Below are 17,287 nucleotides of genomic sequence, written 5' to 3'. Positions count from 1 at the left end.
ACTTGGTAATTGGGGCATTATAAGCCGTAGAGTAATTAGATCTGATTTTAGAATGGTTTCTCTGGCAGCTGTGTCAGATGACCTAAAAAAGGACAAGGCTGGTGGCAGGAGGGCCCCTACAATGGTCCATGCTAGGGCTTGTCTGACAGAGGCTTTTCCAGTGAGCACAGGAAAGCATGGACTAACCACGGTAGGAGGTAGAAATGACTGTGTTCAGTGACCGGTAAATGAAGGCCAGGGAGGATTGCAGGATGCCTCCCTGGTTTTGCTGATATCTAAACATCAGCAGGTATGTCCTGGTCTAAGCCTAAGGTCACAAACCTGGTCTACCAGGAGAAGCATCTAGACTCAGCAAGCAGAACTCAGGTGTGAGATGGGAGTGGCAGAGTGTGTTCAGGGCAAGCTGGGGGGCCTAAGCGATAGGGAGGAGTACACCGAGTCCACTGCAGAGGCCTCCTGGCCTCCTCAAGGGTGGTGCCAGCCTGATGTCTTGCCAGCAGGGACTTGAAGGAGAAGTGTTTCTTTAATTGAAATTTTTACTAATATCGTCTAGGTTCACATGCAGGTATAAAAGACAGTACCAGGTTTCTGGGTTTGCTAGGTTTCTCTCCATGGTAACATTTTGCGGAACTATAACATTACCACCAAGATACTGATGTTGACACAGTTCACTGATCTTACTAAGGTTTTCTCAGTTGTACTTGTATCCCTGTGGGTCTATAATTTTCCATATGGTTTTTGGAGAGATTTTAAAGAAGAAAACCAAATGACTTCTCAGGAGGTTTGTGATAATCAGGTCATCAGTCCTAGAGGCCCCCAGATGTGAACTTTTCCCTGACTTCTGCAGGTGCTAACCTGCAGCCTCTTATGGTGGCTCTGCAGTGGTAATGGGTCATGGGAAACGGTGCGTGCAGGTATACACATGCACGTGTGAGTGTGTAGAGGTCACTCCCTTGTCTGTAGAAGTGGAGTGCACACTCTTGCAAGGGCTCACTGGCCTACTCATTAATGCCAGTCCTTCATAGCTATGTACCATGAAAAGCTAGAACCGTGAAAATCTCAGCTAACCCAACCCCAAGCTGCATTTTCACTGAATTCCAATTGTATGCCTCATCCTCCAAGGGTGATGGTATTCATCTGTAGGTAAATAACGCACAGCTAAGTCCAGATTCACCATTTACAGTTGTGCAATTTGTGTACTATACAACTCCAGGGAGCACCATTTTCATGTATTCGTTATAGGTTTTATAGTTATTATGACGAATATCAAATCAATGGCAGAACAGCATCTTAAGTGGATCCTTTTTCTAATTTGCACAAAGTCTCCATATCAGCTAGAAGTGAGACTGTTAAGGCCAAAGAAGGAATAAGGAAAGAAGGTGAGAAGGAATGGCAAGGGGATCGTGTGAAAACACGAATCCTAGAGCATCAGAAGAGTTGACTGGACATTCCTCTTTATGGTAGGATTCATTGCAGACTCTGGCCTGCTTGGAGGAGGCTTGCTTTTGTAGCTGTGGGTATTCTCACCCATATAACCCCTGTGCAGGAGGAAGACAGCAGCCAGGCTTGGTGTTGAGTTCCTTTATACCTGGAGCCACCAATCAGGAGCAGGCCCAATAGAGCCAGATGAAGTCCTTAAATAAAGATTTACAAAGCAAGATGGTAGAGGCAACCTACCTCCTGGGCTTCCTTGTGAGTTCTGTTGGAGGGGCCAGGGGGAGGACAAAGAAGGCAGAAAGGGAAAGCCAAAGAGAAAAATGGCTTAGACTGGCACCAGGAGGGTTGCAGTTAGTGGAGGACACTGGGAGTAGTCCTGGGGCCCATGGACCAGCCCCATTAGAAAGACCATCATAGGATGTGGTGTCCCAGGAACTTGGACACCCTACCATCCTGTCCTGCGACACAGGCCGAGGAACTTTTTACTTTGCTTTCCTCTCCCTAACTATTTGTCCTCTTGTAAGATGATTTCATTCATTGGCATTCTGCCTCCAGCAAGGTCATCTTCCCAGCCAGCCCATGGAAGAGGTGGGCCGGGCCAGCAGAGGTACAGTCATGGTGGGAGGGCTCACTGCCACTCTGCCCAGCTGGGCCACCCTGAACTTGATGTGCATTTTCTGCTCAGGAAACTGCTTCACAGGCTTCCCACCAGAGAGGATTATTGAGGGAAAAAACCACAGCAATAAAAAGGCTGACGAGATTAACAAGATGAAAACATTAGCAAAAAACATCAGTTCAGCAAGGTTTTCTGTAAAAACAGAAGAATGGGCTAAAAAAATGAAGCCTTTTCAATGAAAACCTCCCTTTAATAAAGAGCATTTGGCATTCTTGCTACTAATGATGATAACATTAGCACTTAGCAGTTTGATAAGGGCTTCCAACATGCCAATTATCCGAGATATATCAAGCCCCAGGGGAAGAAGGTCAGTTCTCCTTGCTGACGCTCAAAGGCAGAGGGAGTTCCTCACACCCACCAGCCACAGTTGGGTGGGAGGGAGCCTGGGCTGCCTGCAGTGGGCTGAGCTTGGCCTGAATTCTCAGGGCCTGGGAGGCTTCCCTTTTTGAAAAAATTAAGATATAATTTATATACCACAAATTTCACCCTTTTAAAGCATGCAAATCGAAGGTTTTCATATTTTCACAGAGTTGTTAAGCCATCACCACTATCTGACTCCATAACATTTTCAGCTGGTACCTGTCAAGCAGTCACTCTCCACTTCCAGTTCCCTCTGGCCCCTGACAACCACTAATCTATACTGTCTGTCTCTAAAGATTTGCCTTTTCTGGATATTTCATAAATTCCTAAATGGAATTATACACTGTGTGGCCTTTTGTGTCTGGCGTCTTTCATTCAGTGTAATGTTTTCAAGGTTCATCCATGTTGTAGCATAGATCAGTACTTCATTCCTTCTGAGCTGAATGATATTCCACCATCAGGCTATACAACATTTCGCTCATCCATTTCCATCCGTCGGTGGACCTTTGGGTTGTTTCCTATTACTCATTGGGGCTATCAGTGCGCTGACCCAGTCTTCCTGGTGAGTTAGCTGGAGAAGAGAAGCTGGTGGCACCTCCCCACAGAAGTGCCAGGGATGGACCAATGATGCTGTGAAGCTTCAAGGATAGGAGTGGCTAAGGGAGAGAGCAGTGTTTGCAAATGGGGTTCCTGGAACCACGGGGAGATCACATTAGGAGCTATGCCTTCCCATCATCTGTTCAGTCAGAGGCCCTGGGAGGCCTTGAACTAGCTCCCTTCTGGTACTGAGTAGAGGCTTTCTTTGGGCTATAGAGAGCCTTGCACAGGTGAGGTCAGGTGAGTGCAGTCCTTGCTTTCCAATCTGTTCTGTGCAGAGCATTTACTGGTCTCATATTTGGTGTCAGGCTAAGATTGTGTTTACAGGGACTAAAATCTAAAAATCCCTGGTCAGGAGGACAAAGCTCTCTGGAAGCAGCAGCTGATAGCAGCCGTTCTCCCCACCAGTGCCAGATAGCACAAATTTTGGCTGTAGGTGTGCCGACTGCCTATCTCCAGGGTGAGTGAGCACATCCCGACCGGAGAGGACTATTGGGAAGGGTCACAGGAGGCCTCTCTGACTCAGAGCCTCCTAGAGGTTGGCAGGGAGGGGCTGACATCTCTCCTCTGCCTGCCAAACATCCCCAGGGCTGGCACAGAGTCCAGGCTGGAGAAAAGCACTTGGTGAGTACTAGGAGGGCACTGGAGGCCTCCTGGGGCTTTTGTGATGACATAGGGCTTCAGACCAAACAGACAGTGGGACAATCCAGCTGCTTCTGGAGCTCCTCATGGGGCTGCAAGTCCATACGCACATCAACTAGACCACGCCTGTCACACTGTGAAGGACATCTCAGACTGCTCGGGGCTCCAGGCATCGTGGAAGCCATTTGGAACAGGGAGATATAAAAACAAGCAGGGATTTTTGTTTCAAAAATTCTATTTTTAGAACAAGCTGGGATATGCTTGGACCCGACTGGGAGATCTAGTGCCGAGAAGGAAAGAATCCAATTCTGTGGGGGGATGTTGCCACTAAAAGCCATGTCTTGTGTTTCTAACTCCTCCAGCTCCCAGCATTTGGCTGGGACAGCTGCTGTGTAGAACCTCAGTGTGCACCGGGTGGGTGGCTCTGAGGAAAAAGGGACAGCCTTGGTCTCCAGGTTCCTGACTCACCTCCCAGAAAAGGAGGAGCAGGGCATTGTGGGCTACTTGGTGTGGTATGTCTTGATGAGGATCCAGCAGTACCCTGAGGCCATTCTCTTTCTCTGTCCCCTGCCTACCTCTCCTGGTACCTTTCCCGTTACTCCTGAACTACTGCCAGATTGTAGACGGCAGATGGCTGGTAGTTCTCCCAGGCGTGCGGTAAAAAGCAGGGAGCACCCACTTACCTCCCAGGGCGTGCTCGGTCATACTGAGGCACAAGGACTCCAGCCTGTTGTTGATGTCAGGTTCAGTCACAGGAAGCTGGAATTCTGCAGGGGGCAAAGGGTGATGTTGGTGACAGACTCTGAGAACCAGGAGAAGGTATGCACTGCTCCACCCGCCCCACCCTGGGAGGATTCTGGAGACTGTAAGGGTCGGTGTGGAGGTTAAGTCACACTCTGGTTTCAACCAATCGATGAGTCTGTTAGATGCACAGGGTCCATTGTGAACATGGGCGGCTGGAAGAAGAGTGCTAACTAAAAATAGCCGGTCAGAGTCAGTCTGTTAGGCCTCTGCTCAGAACCCTCCAGCAGCTTCCCATCAGGGTAACAGCCAACCCCCTGCCATGGCCTGCCAGGCCCATGTGATCTGGCCCTTATTAACCCCTGCCCGTGTGCAGCTCTCCCCTCCCTTCATTCCATCCCCGGCCCTCTTCTACCCCAGGGTCCTTGCACTGCTGTTCTGCCCAGGATGGCGGTCCCTGAAAAGACCATGACTTTCTCTCTCCCTGCCTTCACATCTCTGGTTCTACTATCTCTTTAGAAAGGACATTATACATGAGCAGAACTTTCCCAGCCCTATCCCTTTTCTCTGCTTTTTCTCCACAGCTGTCACCAACATCTGGCACATTATTTGCTGCCTGCCCTCAGTTGCATGCTCACTTCATTAGAGCAGGACTTGGCTCTGCTGCTCCCAGTGCCTAGAAGCAGGCTTAGTACATTTCTGCTCTGTTACAAGGAAATGGAAACCACAGTATGGCAAGTGCTTCTTCTGAGTCCACGACTGTGCCCAAGTGGCCAATTCTCACGCGGGACTCAGAGTGACTGGCGAGGTTAGCTGGCTAACACAAGAACCCACAGAGGTCTGACTCCAGAGCTGGTACTCTCCTGCATGTGGCAGCGACTCTGGGTGCTGGTCAGGACTCTCAGCCTTCAGCCACTTAGAAGGTCTGAGATGTCTTCTGTGCAGGTTCTCGCTGCCCAGGACAATGCCGTGTACATTCTGACCACCAAGCCCCCTCTACCATCTGGACCCTCCCTATCTCTCTAGGCTCCAGTCTCTCCTCCACCTGAGTGGGAGGCAGCCCATTCTGCTGGGGACCTCACGGTCAGTACCTCCCAGATCTCGCAATCCTGGGAAGTTTTTGAGGGTCTTTCACTGGCTTGGAAGCACCTTGCAGACAGCAACAGTACTTTTATATCGCTCTGAATCTCCCATAATACTCAGCCATGGCCTTCTGGCACATTTCACACATGTCTGTTGAGTGATGAAAAAGAAGGAAACTCTGACAGCTAAGAATTGCGAAATCCTATGGTGGGGGCTGGGGAGCAGACACAGTAGGGTGTGTTCTGAGGGCCTGGGAATCTCAACATTGCCACTGTCCTCATATGCGACTTGGGGAAACTTCTCTTCATTGGGCCATAGCTCTTCAGTCTGTAAGTGGGAGAAAGGATCCTGGTGGCCCAAGCTTGGGCCATTTCCTTGCTCCTTCGAGTCTCCACCAGGGGGCACTTGGGGTGGAGGGCAGGATTACAAATGAGGTTAGGTTGGTGGTTTAGTGGGATAGGAAGTTGAAACCAGTGGCTAAACCAAAGTATTTGTTTTCCTTGATGAGCTATACATTTAGGTTTTCTCTGCAATCTGTGTTCCCTATTACTGGCTAATTCAGAGGCAGATGTCATTTCTGTTGTTTAAAATTCTTAGAGTAGATGGGCAAAATGGATCAATATGAAAAGCACTAGGGAGCAGATAGGGTTCTTTCTGACACAAGTTCCAGCATCAATGGGTTTGAAAGGCAACTGTGCCAATTCATGAACAGAGGACTATTGGGCTTTCCGGGGGAGCCAGGGAAAATGGAAGGGTCTCTCCCACCCCCACCTGCTGTTGCTCTCAGAGTAGGGATGGGGCAATTAGACAACCCAAAGGGAAGAGTATTTTAGTATTTTCATCCATTCATGTGAAAATCATATGCATGCAAAATTAGCAGCCTTCAGGGTGTGAAATCTATAAAATAGAAACACAGTTTTATATATAGCCAGTTAGCAAATATGAAAAAAAAAAACCCTCAGCAATTATAACCATCCATATGCTCATTGTAAAATTTAGTTTACTCTCTAGCACTCCCCTTTAAACAAACACTGTGGAGAGATTTGGATAAATAAAGATGCTCGACATTTGGAGAGAAGTGTTTCAGCTGCAGGATTTCTTGCCAACACGCAGCAAAATGCCATTTCCCAAGCCTAGGACTGCATGTTCAAAAAAGGGGGCTGAGAAATGCGGGGCTCTCCGCTCTAGAATCTCCAAACCTTAGTGGCTGCTCTTTTAGGTTGAAAGTTGGCATGGTTGCTTTTTCTCCCTCAGCTCTTCCCTCTGGTGCGCTAGGGTGTCACGACCCCCACCACTCTCAGTGGCTCTGAAAAATTCTAAGTCTTGGGAGAAGCCCATATGTTCACACTCCAGAGTTTCCTAATAGTGTGACTTTTTAATTGTGTATTTGATAAAAACAGATCCGTGGCATCTCCCCACACATACAAGACAGAGGGAGACCAGCTGGGTGGATAACAGCTTCCATCTCAGGCTAGAAGCCCTCAGCCAAGTGTGGCTTGGGTGGGTGGAACTCTCAAAGCCCCAGAGAAGTATTTGGGCAGCTCCTGCCACCCAGGCATGCACAAACCACCAGGACAGCTCTTGCTATGGCTTCTGCTACCTCCCCCCGCAAGGGCTCATTGCATTTAGCTTGGGCCCCCCAGCAGTAATGGACCAGGCAGACATAGTTTTATGTCTTCAGTAAGGCAAGAAGGAAAGACTGAGCCTTCTCAGCTGTTGTGTAAAGCAGGCCTGTTTCCTTAACTCAGATGACATCTCTGAGAACCAGGAATTTTTCCCCTGACCATCAGACCATTCTAGTATTTAGTGAGGATCCCCAGTTCTAGGATGCCCAGGGTCTAGGCTGACCTGGGACTTTATAATTGTGCCTTTTCAGAAGTCCCACAAGTACAGATCCTTGTGCTCAGGCCCAGGGTCAAGATTCTGGAAGGGAGTAGCCATCCATTTCTAATGAAATGCTTCTGTAGGATCCACCTGGGGAGGGTGGGGGTGGGGGGAAAGCCCTTGCGACTTTTTCTTGGCAGAAACCAGCCATCCTAGCTGAGTCTCACACGTGTGGCACCTGTGGAGCTCTCTCCCAGTCCATGAGGCTGAGGTAAAGAGGCCAGGGTCTTTAGTACTTTAGAATAAGAAATGGGGTATTCTAGGAAAAAAACCTCTAAAATTCTACTTTGCCAATAACAGCTGAGGCTACTTGTTGAACAATTAGGAAGGTCTTTAGGTTAAGTGATAACTGGGGTTGCCGGGAGGAGAGAAATCACGAAACAGAGGCTGAGTAGTATAGGACAGAATTCCTAAACCTGTAGAAGTTTGTGCTGTGAAAATCCTCTGGGACCCATACTTTCACAAAAAAATGATGAGAATATGGTATTAGACAGCATTGTCCCATCTTGCTCTAGCTTGGTCTCTCCAAATTTGATTTTCAGAGGCAGGGGAGCACAGGCCCAGCTCAGTTCTTGGCTGTGATACAACTGATTCATTCACCAACCTCCCTACCTATTATCTGCCAGTCCTGATCAGGATTGTTTGCCTTGGCTTACTAGAAGGCAAAGAACAAATGCATATCAGGTACTTAAGTGGGTCCCGGTTCTGGTCTTTTCCTGGCAAAGCAGCACCTTCCATTCCCCTAATGGACCCAGTGCATAGATGGTACTCTCCCTCTCCCCACTCTTTCAAAAGGCAATTCTCCAGAAGGAATCTGAAACACACCAAGGAGACCATGAATGGTAACAGCTTGGGGCACTATGCTATCATGTATGCAGCATTCAAATGGTGGAAGAAATACAGTTATGAGCTCGTACATAGGGGAGGTTTGCTATGGTGAACGGATATGTCACAACATGAAATGTTGCCATGTAAAGCCCCTTATCCATCTCACATCTGGGCAGTGTAGCATCAAGGGTAGTTTGCAGATGGTTTTGTGAGAGGGAAGGAAGAGACGTAGTTCTGTGAGGCTGCCCAGCCTACCCTTTCCCATGCTTTTTTTTTTTTTAAAGATTTTGTTTATTTACTCATGATAGAGAGAGAGAGAGAGAGAGAGGGAGAAGCAGGCTCCATGCCGGGAGCCCGATGTGGGACTCAATCCCGGGACTCCAGGATCGTGCCCTGGGCCAAAGGCAGGCGCCAAACCACTGAGCCACCCAGGGATCCTATGCTTTTCTTTTAAAGTCAGCCTCTGGTCCCTCGGCCCTTTCCTGTCAGGCCCTCTAGGTGGTGAGGAGCCTCCGTGGCCTCCCAGTGTTACACCAGAGCTGTTTTGAGATTCTCTCTGACTGGATCCCAAGGGTGGCTGAGCATGGGTCAGCAGGAACAGATCTGCTTCCAAGATGACGTAGTCATTTTGCAAGCAATTTCCAAACTAATTTTCCAGTTGGGAAAACACCATGCCTTTTGGGGGAATGTGACCACACCAGGCACCACACTTGTTCTGAGCTAAAGTCACTCCACTGGTGAGTGTTATCAGACCCTCTCTCCCTTGCTTTGGGAGGACCAGGTTAGTGTTTCTTACTCATGCCAGAGGCCAGTGAGAGGCAGCAATCTAAACTTAGTAGCTCTCTTGGTTTGTCCTGGGAAACATCTAAAATCTGTCCCTCTGGGAATGAATTAAAAAACTACCCCAAACATGGCCTCCTAGGGGGTCCACAAACCCTGTAGATCCATGAAAGATTAGATCGTCTTGCAAACTCAAGCCAGGTGACTGATCAGCTGATGCACAACTTGGGGGCTTGTTCTAGCTCCTAACTTGGGGGCTTGTTCTAGCTCCCAGACTTTTCTATGTATTCTGGAGACATTTAATGTTTTCCATCATTTTAATGGAAGTATTTTAAGTTTACAGAATCAAAACTTTCTTAGAATGAATTGTAGTCTTCAGGATTTACCCATGTGTTTTAACATGGATGTTCTGAAAACATTTAATGGCCAGGAGAAAGCCACTATCCTGTACTGTAACACAGTTTTCTGAGGATTTAATTTAGGGTTTATATATCTCTATTCGATTTTGTGTTACTGTTACTGCTGCTTGGGTAAAAATGAAAGCCACTTGGTACCTTCCTAATTTTGACTCCCTGATCTGATATGTAGAATTTGGTCCTGCCCCCTGGCCACCAGCCCCTAGACGCCTGCTGAACTAATAAGGATGTGCTGCTTTGAGGGTCAAGGCCTATCCCTGAGAAACTTTGTCTGGGCCTGGCTGAGGAAGTTAGATGGGCCTGCTTGTGAACGAGGCTGCTTCCTCAGGGAGAAGGAAAACTGAAAATCATTATTAAGTGGCTGTCTCTGGGAGATGAGATTGGGCTGAGATGGGGAGAGGAAGGGGACAGTCACTTTTCCTTAAAAGCCCTTCTGTATTACTTGATTTTTTAACTCTGGGAACAAGAGGCTTCCTGGGTAGAGGGTAGAAACAATCTTAGGGTCCTAGTCGCCCTGAGCATGAGCAAGCAACAAAGGTGCAGATGAAGGATCTGTGTCTACAAATTCAAATAGTCCTCCTAGGGATGGCCCACCTCTTCCTGGTGGGTCTGCTCTTCCCACTTAAGATGGGAGAATGTGGGAAAGGTATGGTGAGAACAGAGGACTGAGGACTTGGAAGAAGCCAAAAGAAGGTACAAGAGGTTAAAAAGGAGCAAGAAGGCTCCAAGTGTATAGGGCCTGAAGGAGAAAGAGAGTGCTTGGCTATGCTAGGGCTCCCATGAGTCTGCAAGGTGGCTGGGCTGCAGTCCCAAGACTGAGGTCAGGGTGAAATATTTGTTCAAGGTGAAAGATCTCCTCGTGCCCAGAATGTCTTCAAATCTTGTCTAGATTCTCTTTTATTGGGAATGGATGATACATAATTCTGCATGAAAACAAAGGCTGGGACTGCATGACCCAGGGAGAAGACCTTCACAATCCCCAACTTTTATCAAATATTTCTTTCCAGGAAGCTACAAGTATCAGAACAGAGAAAAGGAGCTTTAAAACAAAAGGGTGCAAACAGGAAAGGCTCTAGAAGTCAAGAAGCAAGTTTAAACAGGCATCTGGACCATCTTCCTTTCCTGACACACCTTACTTTGTGGTGGCTCCTCACCTCCCCTTCCTCCTCAGCATCTCCCCACCTCTATTGCTGCCTTTCTCTCACTCCTTTATGCACACTCCTACCCAAAATCTTCCATACATTCCCCATGGAGAGTGGCTGGGGTCGGAGCTCCTCAGCCTTGAGTTCAGAGCCCACCTCATCAGCCACAATCTTTCTGGCTCCTTGGTCTACTCGGGGCTACTGCAGCCTGACCCTTTGGCTCAAGCCACAGCTTCCGGAACTCACTGAGGCACTTCGTATGATTGCAGTCGTGTTCCTTTGTCTCCTTCTGCCTGTAACTCCACCCTCCTCTTTCCACCTCTTCATTCTCTGTCCCCTGAAGCTCAGCTCCAATTCAAAGAAATTTTCTTTCCCACCCAGGCCATAGGACATTTCCTCTCCTGGAACTCCTATAGACTTCTTGTACAGAACATGTCTCTTGCCTAGGGTGAGTCTTTTCTTACAGGTACAGCACCTGTACCTGTCTGATTTTCCCACTTAGAGGGTCATCAAGCTGGATGTAGTAATTGTTTGCATGGCTTTATATTACTCATGGATCCTTGAGGTCACTGTCTGCATAGATGAAGTGTGCAAGCAGTTGTTAACTGTGCGTAACTCTGGTTACTCTGTTTCAGGAGGCATGGGGAGAGGTGCAGCTGACTTGAAGTGCACCAAGTTGCTCTTAAGCCAAGTAAAGGGAAGATGGCTGGTCCGATAAGTCACATTTGCAAGGTACTCCCAAACCAGAGGTAAGTCTCTTAGCTGTCAGTGCCATCAAAGTTTTCTCTTCTTCTGTTTCACTTTCTGCACATCCTCCCACATACACACAAAGCACACACACACACAGACACACATGCGCACGACACATGGAACCCCTCCCAACTCCCCCAGATACCCTCCAGTGATATCTCTGGTTTAATCAATCTAGAAATATGACTAGTATCAAAAATATCCCCGTCAGATTGCAACCGGCTCTGGGGCTCCATGTGCTGGCTCCCAGCCAACCAGCCGCTATTCATGCTGGCAAGGCACAGTTTAAAAAAGGAAAGGCTTCTATAAGCTCAAAAGAATGCGTGGTGACAGTCGAGGCTAAGCACTTTCCGGCTGGGTTCACAGGGGCATCTATTTTGGCATCCTGGCCTCCCCTCCATGTCAAGGGGAAGAGAGGGGGAGAGATCAAGGACAGGGCCCTACCTGGCTGCTGGAACATCAGCATATTCTGCGGAGAAGTGTGCACTGGCAACGAGCGGGTCCTTTGGACTGAGCTGTGGGTGCGGCTTGGCATGCTGTTGCTGCCCCCAGGATTGGCGAACCAGAGGTTCTAGTGAGAAATGCAAACGGAGAGCCATTAGTCCAGATGCCTTGGGGTCAGGGGCGGAGGGGGTGTGGAGCAGGGCGGCCAGCCAGAATTCAAGAGGCAAATACCCCTGGAGAACCCTTTGCTAACTTCTGGAAGAGGCCTGGCAAGCTCATGCTACACATCTACATATTTATAGAGAAGGGGTTTAGAGTCCATTCATTTTCTCTCCCTCTCCAAGCCCAAGGCCTTGCTCAACCCTAGCTTAATCTGGACAGCTCTCTTCCTCACTATCTCCAAAACTCTTTTTATTCCTTTTGTTGCCTTTGCTTTTCCTATCACTTTTTTTCAGAGATGGGAAGAGTTCTATAAATGTTTGCAACGAAGAGCACAAACTATTTCAGGGCTCTCAGTTGATTTTCTTTTTGAGAGTCTTACAACTTACTACAAAGCGAGGGGGAGAAAAAAGAATCTTTCAGCTGGCAATGAGCTGGCACACTTAGCTTGCGTTTATTATTATGCGGGTGTCCTAGTGGTGACTTCCTCTTGAACTGATTTGGGGCTTCCCACAACGGTCAGAAAGTGGGGCTTTCTCCTACGCTGTTGTATATGCCCTGGAAAATAAATCCTGCTCATTTTACCTGGAGCTGTTTTTTTTCCTGTTTTTAAACCAATCTATCATCCCTTAGGTTTCTCATGACAACCCAGACCCACTTGTATCCCTCCGGTCCCAGCCCCAACCTGCAGAGCCCCACAAAGCTGGACACACTGATGGAAGGCATTGGGCAGGGTGGGGAGAACAGGACTGGTGGGTGAGAAGCCTTTGGATAGAAGTCAGCTCTAAATCCCACAGTAAAGACCTCTGGGCAGCCTGGCCTTGAATAGGGAGAGAATATTCCAATTCTCTCTCTGATAGCCTCTCTTAGGCTCCTCTTTGGATTTTCTACCACAGTTGGGACCATGACAAAGGAGCTATTTGCTGTGAATAAAAAGGCTAAGAAAGCTCCTTAGCTGCTCGTCTCTGGAACCCACATCTGGGAGGTGGTGAAGTCTGCTGGGGCAGGTCAAGCAAGGCAAATCCAAGATAGGTCTTGTATTTCCTCCTTAAGGCTCGAATGCACAGAGCCCCCAAGGTTAAAGGTTAAAGTGGTCATAGGGCATCTAAGTAAATCCCCATGAAGCCAAGTGCAGCCAGGTCATTGCTCCGTCTCCCAGGGAAACAGTGCAAACAACTGGTTACCTCTGAGCACAGGGACAACTGTATCTCAGTGCAGCCCTCCTCCACTCCTCTGCTCACCTCGGGGTCATGTAGGGATAGACCCTGAAGCCTCAAGCCCTGAGCTTCAGGCTGCCCACCCTCCTCCCTGGGGCAGAACACACCTGTCTTCCTTGTTTCATGATGGTGGGGTTGGCTGTGGTGTTGCGCTGGGTGGAGCTGACAAATCCACTGGTGCCCAAGAGGCCAAGGCGGGCGGAAGGGACGTTCCGGGAGGGGATCTGGTACTGGCGTGGGTTCCGTCGGCCCATACCGCCGCCCACAGAGCCGGCTGTCGGGAGGGAGTTGGACTGCCCAAAGCCGCGGCTGTGAGAGGGAATGGACAAGTGAAACCCTGTCAGTCACCCACAGCCCTTCCCAAACCCCCAGCTGCCGGCAGGATGCCTCCTGGGAATCTGCATATGTGTAGACAGTTCGCAGGTCTCTCAGGGGCACAGGGTAGTTCTGTTATCAGGAAAGGGCTATGATTAAAATGACAGCTAAGAGACATCTGAGAGTGACCACTCTGTGCACCATCCTGGGCTTTTTACATTGATTCTTCAGTCCTCATGAGACAACCTGTGAAGCAGGTGCTCTCTCCCGTTTTACAGCTGGGGAAAGAAAACAGAGGGCTTTGCAATTTTGCAAAGGTCCCACAGGCAGTGGGGGATGGTGCTAAAATACGAGCCTAGGAGGTTGACCAATGTGCTTTTCAGCTATCTCCCATGCTGGGTCCCAGGGCCCTGAGCAGTATGTGCCCGGCACGAAGCCACACAGCACAAAAGCCTCAGAGCCAGGATCAGTGCTCCTTCTGTCACCCCACAGTCTGTTTCTGATGTCTGCATAGCACAATTGCAGAGAGTAGCCTGGGAGCCCCACTAGGATGTGAGCTCCAAGAGAGAAAAGATGGTGACTGTCCTCACCAATCCTGCATGTCCCATGCCTGAGTCAGCTCCCAGCACAGTGAATGCAGGCTGAATGTACGAATGGGTCCCTGCCATCATGATGCTTTTCCCTGTGGAAGACTTGATCCCATGTCTGGGGTTCTGATTCCCAGGTTGAAAGTAGGGAAGGAGAACGGAGATGATGTTTGCAAGTGCTCTGGACCTAGGACATCGACAGCTCCCTGCTCCACAGACCCTCCCTGAAGAAAGCCAGAGAGGTCCCGTGTTCCTGGAGGCCGCCAGGGACCCTTGGCTTCGCATTCGGACACTGTGCTCCCACTGCTCCAGTGACCTCAGCGGCCAAGAACTCATCCTTCTCCAACATGCCTCAGGTTCTGGGACAGTACACAGCAGCCAGTAGGGTTTCAGGAACCAGCACATTCCTTCCAAGAAGAGTCAGCTTTAGTCATTTGCTGATCTTTAACTCGAAATGCTTTACCTCCAATGGCCACAAGATGGAACAGACTTGCTTTCCCTGCCACACAAGGGAGGCCTATACTAAGCCTGTGAGGAGACAAGGCTGACGTAGTTTAACCAGTTGAAAATGATGGGGGTTGGTGGGGGGGGGGGGTGCTGCAAAATGGTCATTTCTTGAGGAAGAGAGGTGTGTGTGTGTGTGTGTGTGTGTGTGTGTTATCTAAGCCATTAGCACAGTTGATCTCAGATAATGTTTCTCTTCTCCCCAGAATGCCTACATTTCCTGGGGGGGAGGAGGCAGAGAAGAGAATTCCACAGGTGAGCTGGCTGCAGCTCATTTCTGGGCTTGTGTCATTCCACTTCCAGGTTTTTGTGACCAAGGAAAAGGTTCCTGATTCCTGTCAGGGACTCACCTACATGTGGTGAGAAGGACACTCATGGGTTCTAGGTCTCTAGCTCATCCTTTTTCCCACACCTTCTTTTTACTAACATTAACTTTTTTTGGTTTGAAAGAAGAAACTTGGGCCAGGAGAGGGTAAAAGTAATTTCACATGATCTATGAGACCTCTTTTGGAGGAAGGACAGTCTGAGATCTAAGACAGGTGGAAACAAGGATGAAAACTTGTCCTTTGGTTTTTTGGAGTTGGAATATTGGCCACCTGGCAGATGATTCTGTATTCTAAGACTTTATTTAGTGCAGATAGCTTTTTTGCTCATTTTCCTTTTTGGTCGGATTTTTAAAAAGTTATTTCATATGCAAAGTACAGTAGTCAATGAGTGATGCTAAAATGATCTGTGCTTCCAGGAAGGCAAGATTATATTCTTGAGCAATATAATGTGGGCAGAGGATTCTGGTATGGGACACTTAGTCACTGAAGAAATGAGGGCTCTAGAGACTCCTATAGTTAGGACGCATGAGCTGGGCGGCACGTGGCGCATAGATCCCAGCACATTTTGGGGTCGGGATAGGGGATAGAATTTGGCTAAGTCCTCTTTCTAATGACTGTGGGGCCCTACTGTGACATCCTTAGTTGGTTATTACAAAGCCAGAGTTGAGGGTTACCACTGCTGGCAACCTTAGGTTACTTCAGACCACTAGGCTTAATGACCTAATCATTCTTTCTGGGGAGAGAACAAAGTGACAATTCAATGTTCATTTCTCATTCTTTTGCTCTGTCCATCTGTGTCTTTCTCTGCTTGCCGAAATCTAGCCAACTGATTTCATTACCTTGAAATGCATGAAAAGGCTGATAAAATAACATTAATAAGAATCACTTAATTTGGGATTTGTGATCATTCAGGCAGGGGCTGGGCTGCAGTTACCTTTGTATTATGGGAGAAACAGATTTTCAAAGCAAATTAATAGCACAAAAAGATCCCAGAAGTAATAGCTAATGAGAACAAATTATTTTTCTAGCGCTTTAGCAACTTCCAATTGAACATCCACAATTGATGATTGAATTCATCCTTATCAAATCAATAACAACAGGTCCCTCAAGATTCCAATACGGCAAACCTTGGGTAGCCCAATACAAACGTTAGTTAATAACACTCCAGAGAGGTCAAGGTTAATGAGAACTCTGATATGGACCAAGGACAAAACAGAGCAGACAGAGGCAGGGGGTGACACTTTGGGGAGAAGCAAAGCTTAAAAAGCTGCCTTCCTCTTTATCCTCTAAATTCCTTCTTCCTCTTGGAACTTGTGTCCTGAGGGCCTGGTGTTGCATGAGGGGTCTGGAATCTTGTCCTCTCACCTGAGAGATATATTGCTGCCCTTATAAGAAGAGAGAGAGCCTGGGAAAGCAACAGTCCCCAGGGTAGCAGGCCTGGCCTTTCACTTGGGTCCCTGGGAATCCTCAGGGTACACAGGTGGTCCAGTCCATCTACCCAGGGAACTTGGGGGAGGGAGCTGCCATACAGCATGCCACTCTGCCTGACTGCTTTTTCGGCCTGGCATATGTAGCGGTTAGAAGAGCAGACTCTGCAGCCGGTGCTGGCTTGCCTGGTCCAAATCCTAGATACCCCTGCCTACCGATTCCTCTGTAAATTGGAGTTAATAATAGCAACTCTACCTCATATAGTTGTTGCAAGAATTCAACGTATTAATATTCCTAAAATGCTTGGATACCACTTGGCACACAGTAAGTGCTAAATGTTCGTTTAAAAAATAACAGTGTTATATATGCTGGAATGTGATAACACTTTAATTTTTACATTAGTCTTTAATGAAAACTTTTCATAAATCCGAACTATCCTTATCTCCCTTAAATAATATAAAGCAGTGATGTTTTAAGGCACACTTATGCAAATAAATGCCAGAAATTTTAACAACACAGAGCTTCTACATATGCACTGAGAAATTAATTCAGAACTTTTTAGGTGCAAATGAAAAGATTATTTATCTGCTAATGTTTAAAAATGTAAAACAGAAAGTTGATTTTTCAGAATGTTTATACCATCATTCTTTTGTCTCCGCCCCCCCCCCCCCCAACTGTCTGTCACTGTTGAAGGCTTCAGGAACCTACATCTCCCCCCTTGACGCCTCCCCCAGATTGTCACACTGTAATTCACCTGTAATATGCAATTGGATTCCTCAATTTAAAACCAGATTAAGGTAATGGGTTCTAAAGTACAACAAGGCTTATTTTTAACTGCATCCAAGAAGCTGAAGTACTATGAAAAATCAAGAATGGTACTGCTCCACTCTTAGATTGCAGCTCAGACCAAAATAGACCAGCATTGGGCTCTTCACCCTGCCACCAACTATAATTAGCTAGTCTGCAGGGAG

General features: G+C 47.9%; 1 protein-coding gene across 6 annotated transcripts in view; it reads right to left on the bottom strand.

Moving 5' to 3' along the window:
• The window catches only part of SAMD4A (sterile alpha motif domain containing 4A), a 210,590-nt gene that overhangs the window by 1,287 nt on the left and 192,016 nt on the right, over positions 1–17,287 (bottom strand). For all 6 annotated transcript variants that reach the window (XM_038544761.1, XM_038544762.1, XM_038544764.1 and 3 more), the window contains 3 exons: positions 13,264–13,465; positions 11,781–11,907; positions 4,396–4,479 (listed from right to left, as the gene is read on the bottom strand). In XM_038544761.1, coding sequence (XP_038400689.1) covers positions 4,396–4,479; positions 11,781–11,907; positions 13,264–13,465 — 413 coding nt within the window. The remainder of the gene's footprint in view (positions 1–4,395; positions 4,480–11,780; positions 11,908–13,263; positions 13,466–17,287) is intronic.

The sequence above is a fragment of the Canis lupus genome, chromosome 8 (genome assembly GCF_011100685.1).
Source record: "Canis lupus familiaris isolate Mischka breed German Shepherd chromosome 8, alternate assembly UU_Cfam_GSD_1.0, whole genome shotgun sequence".
NCBI classification, from domain to species: domain Eukaryota; kingdom Metazoa; phylum Chordata; class Mammalia; order Carnivora; family Canidae; genus Canis; species Canis lupus.
The sequence above is the reverse complement of the archived record's forward strand: the minus strand, read 5'-3'. Positions and strand labels throughout refer to the sequence as shown.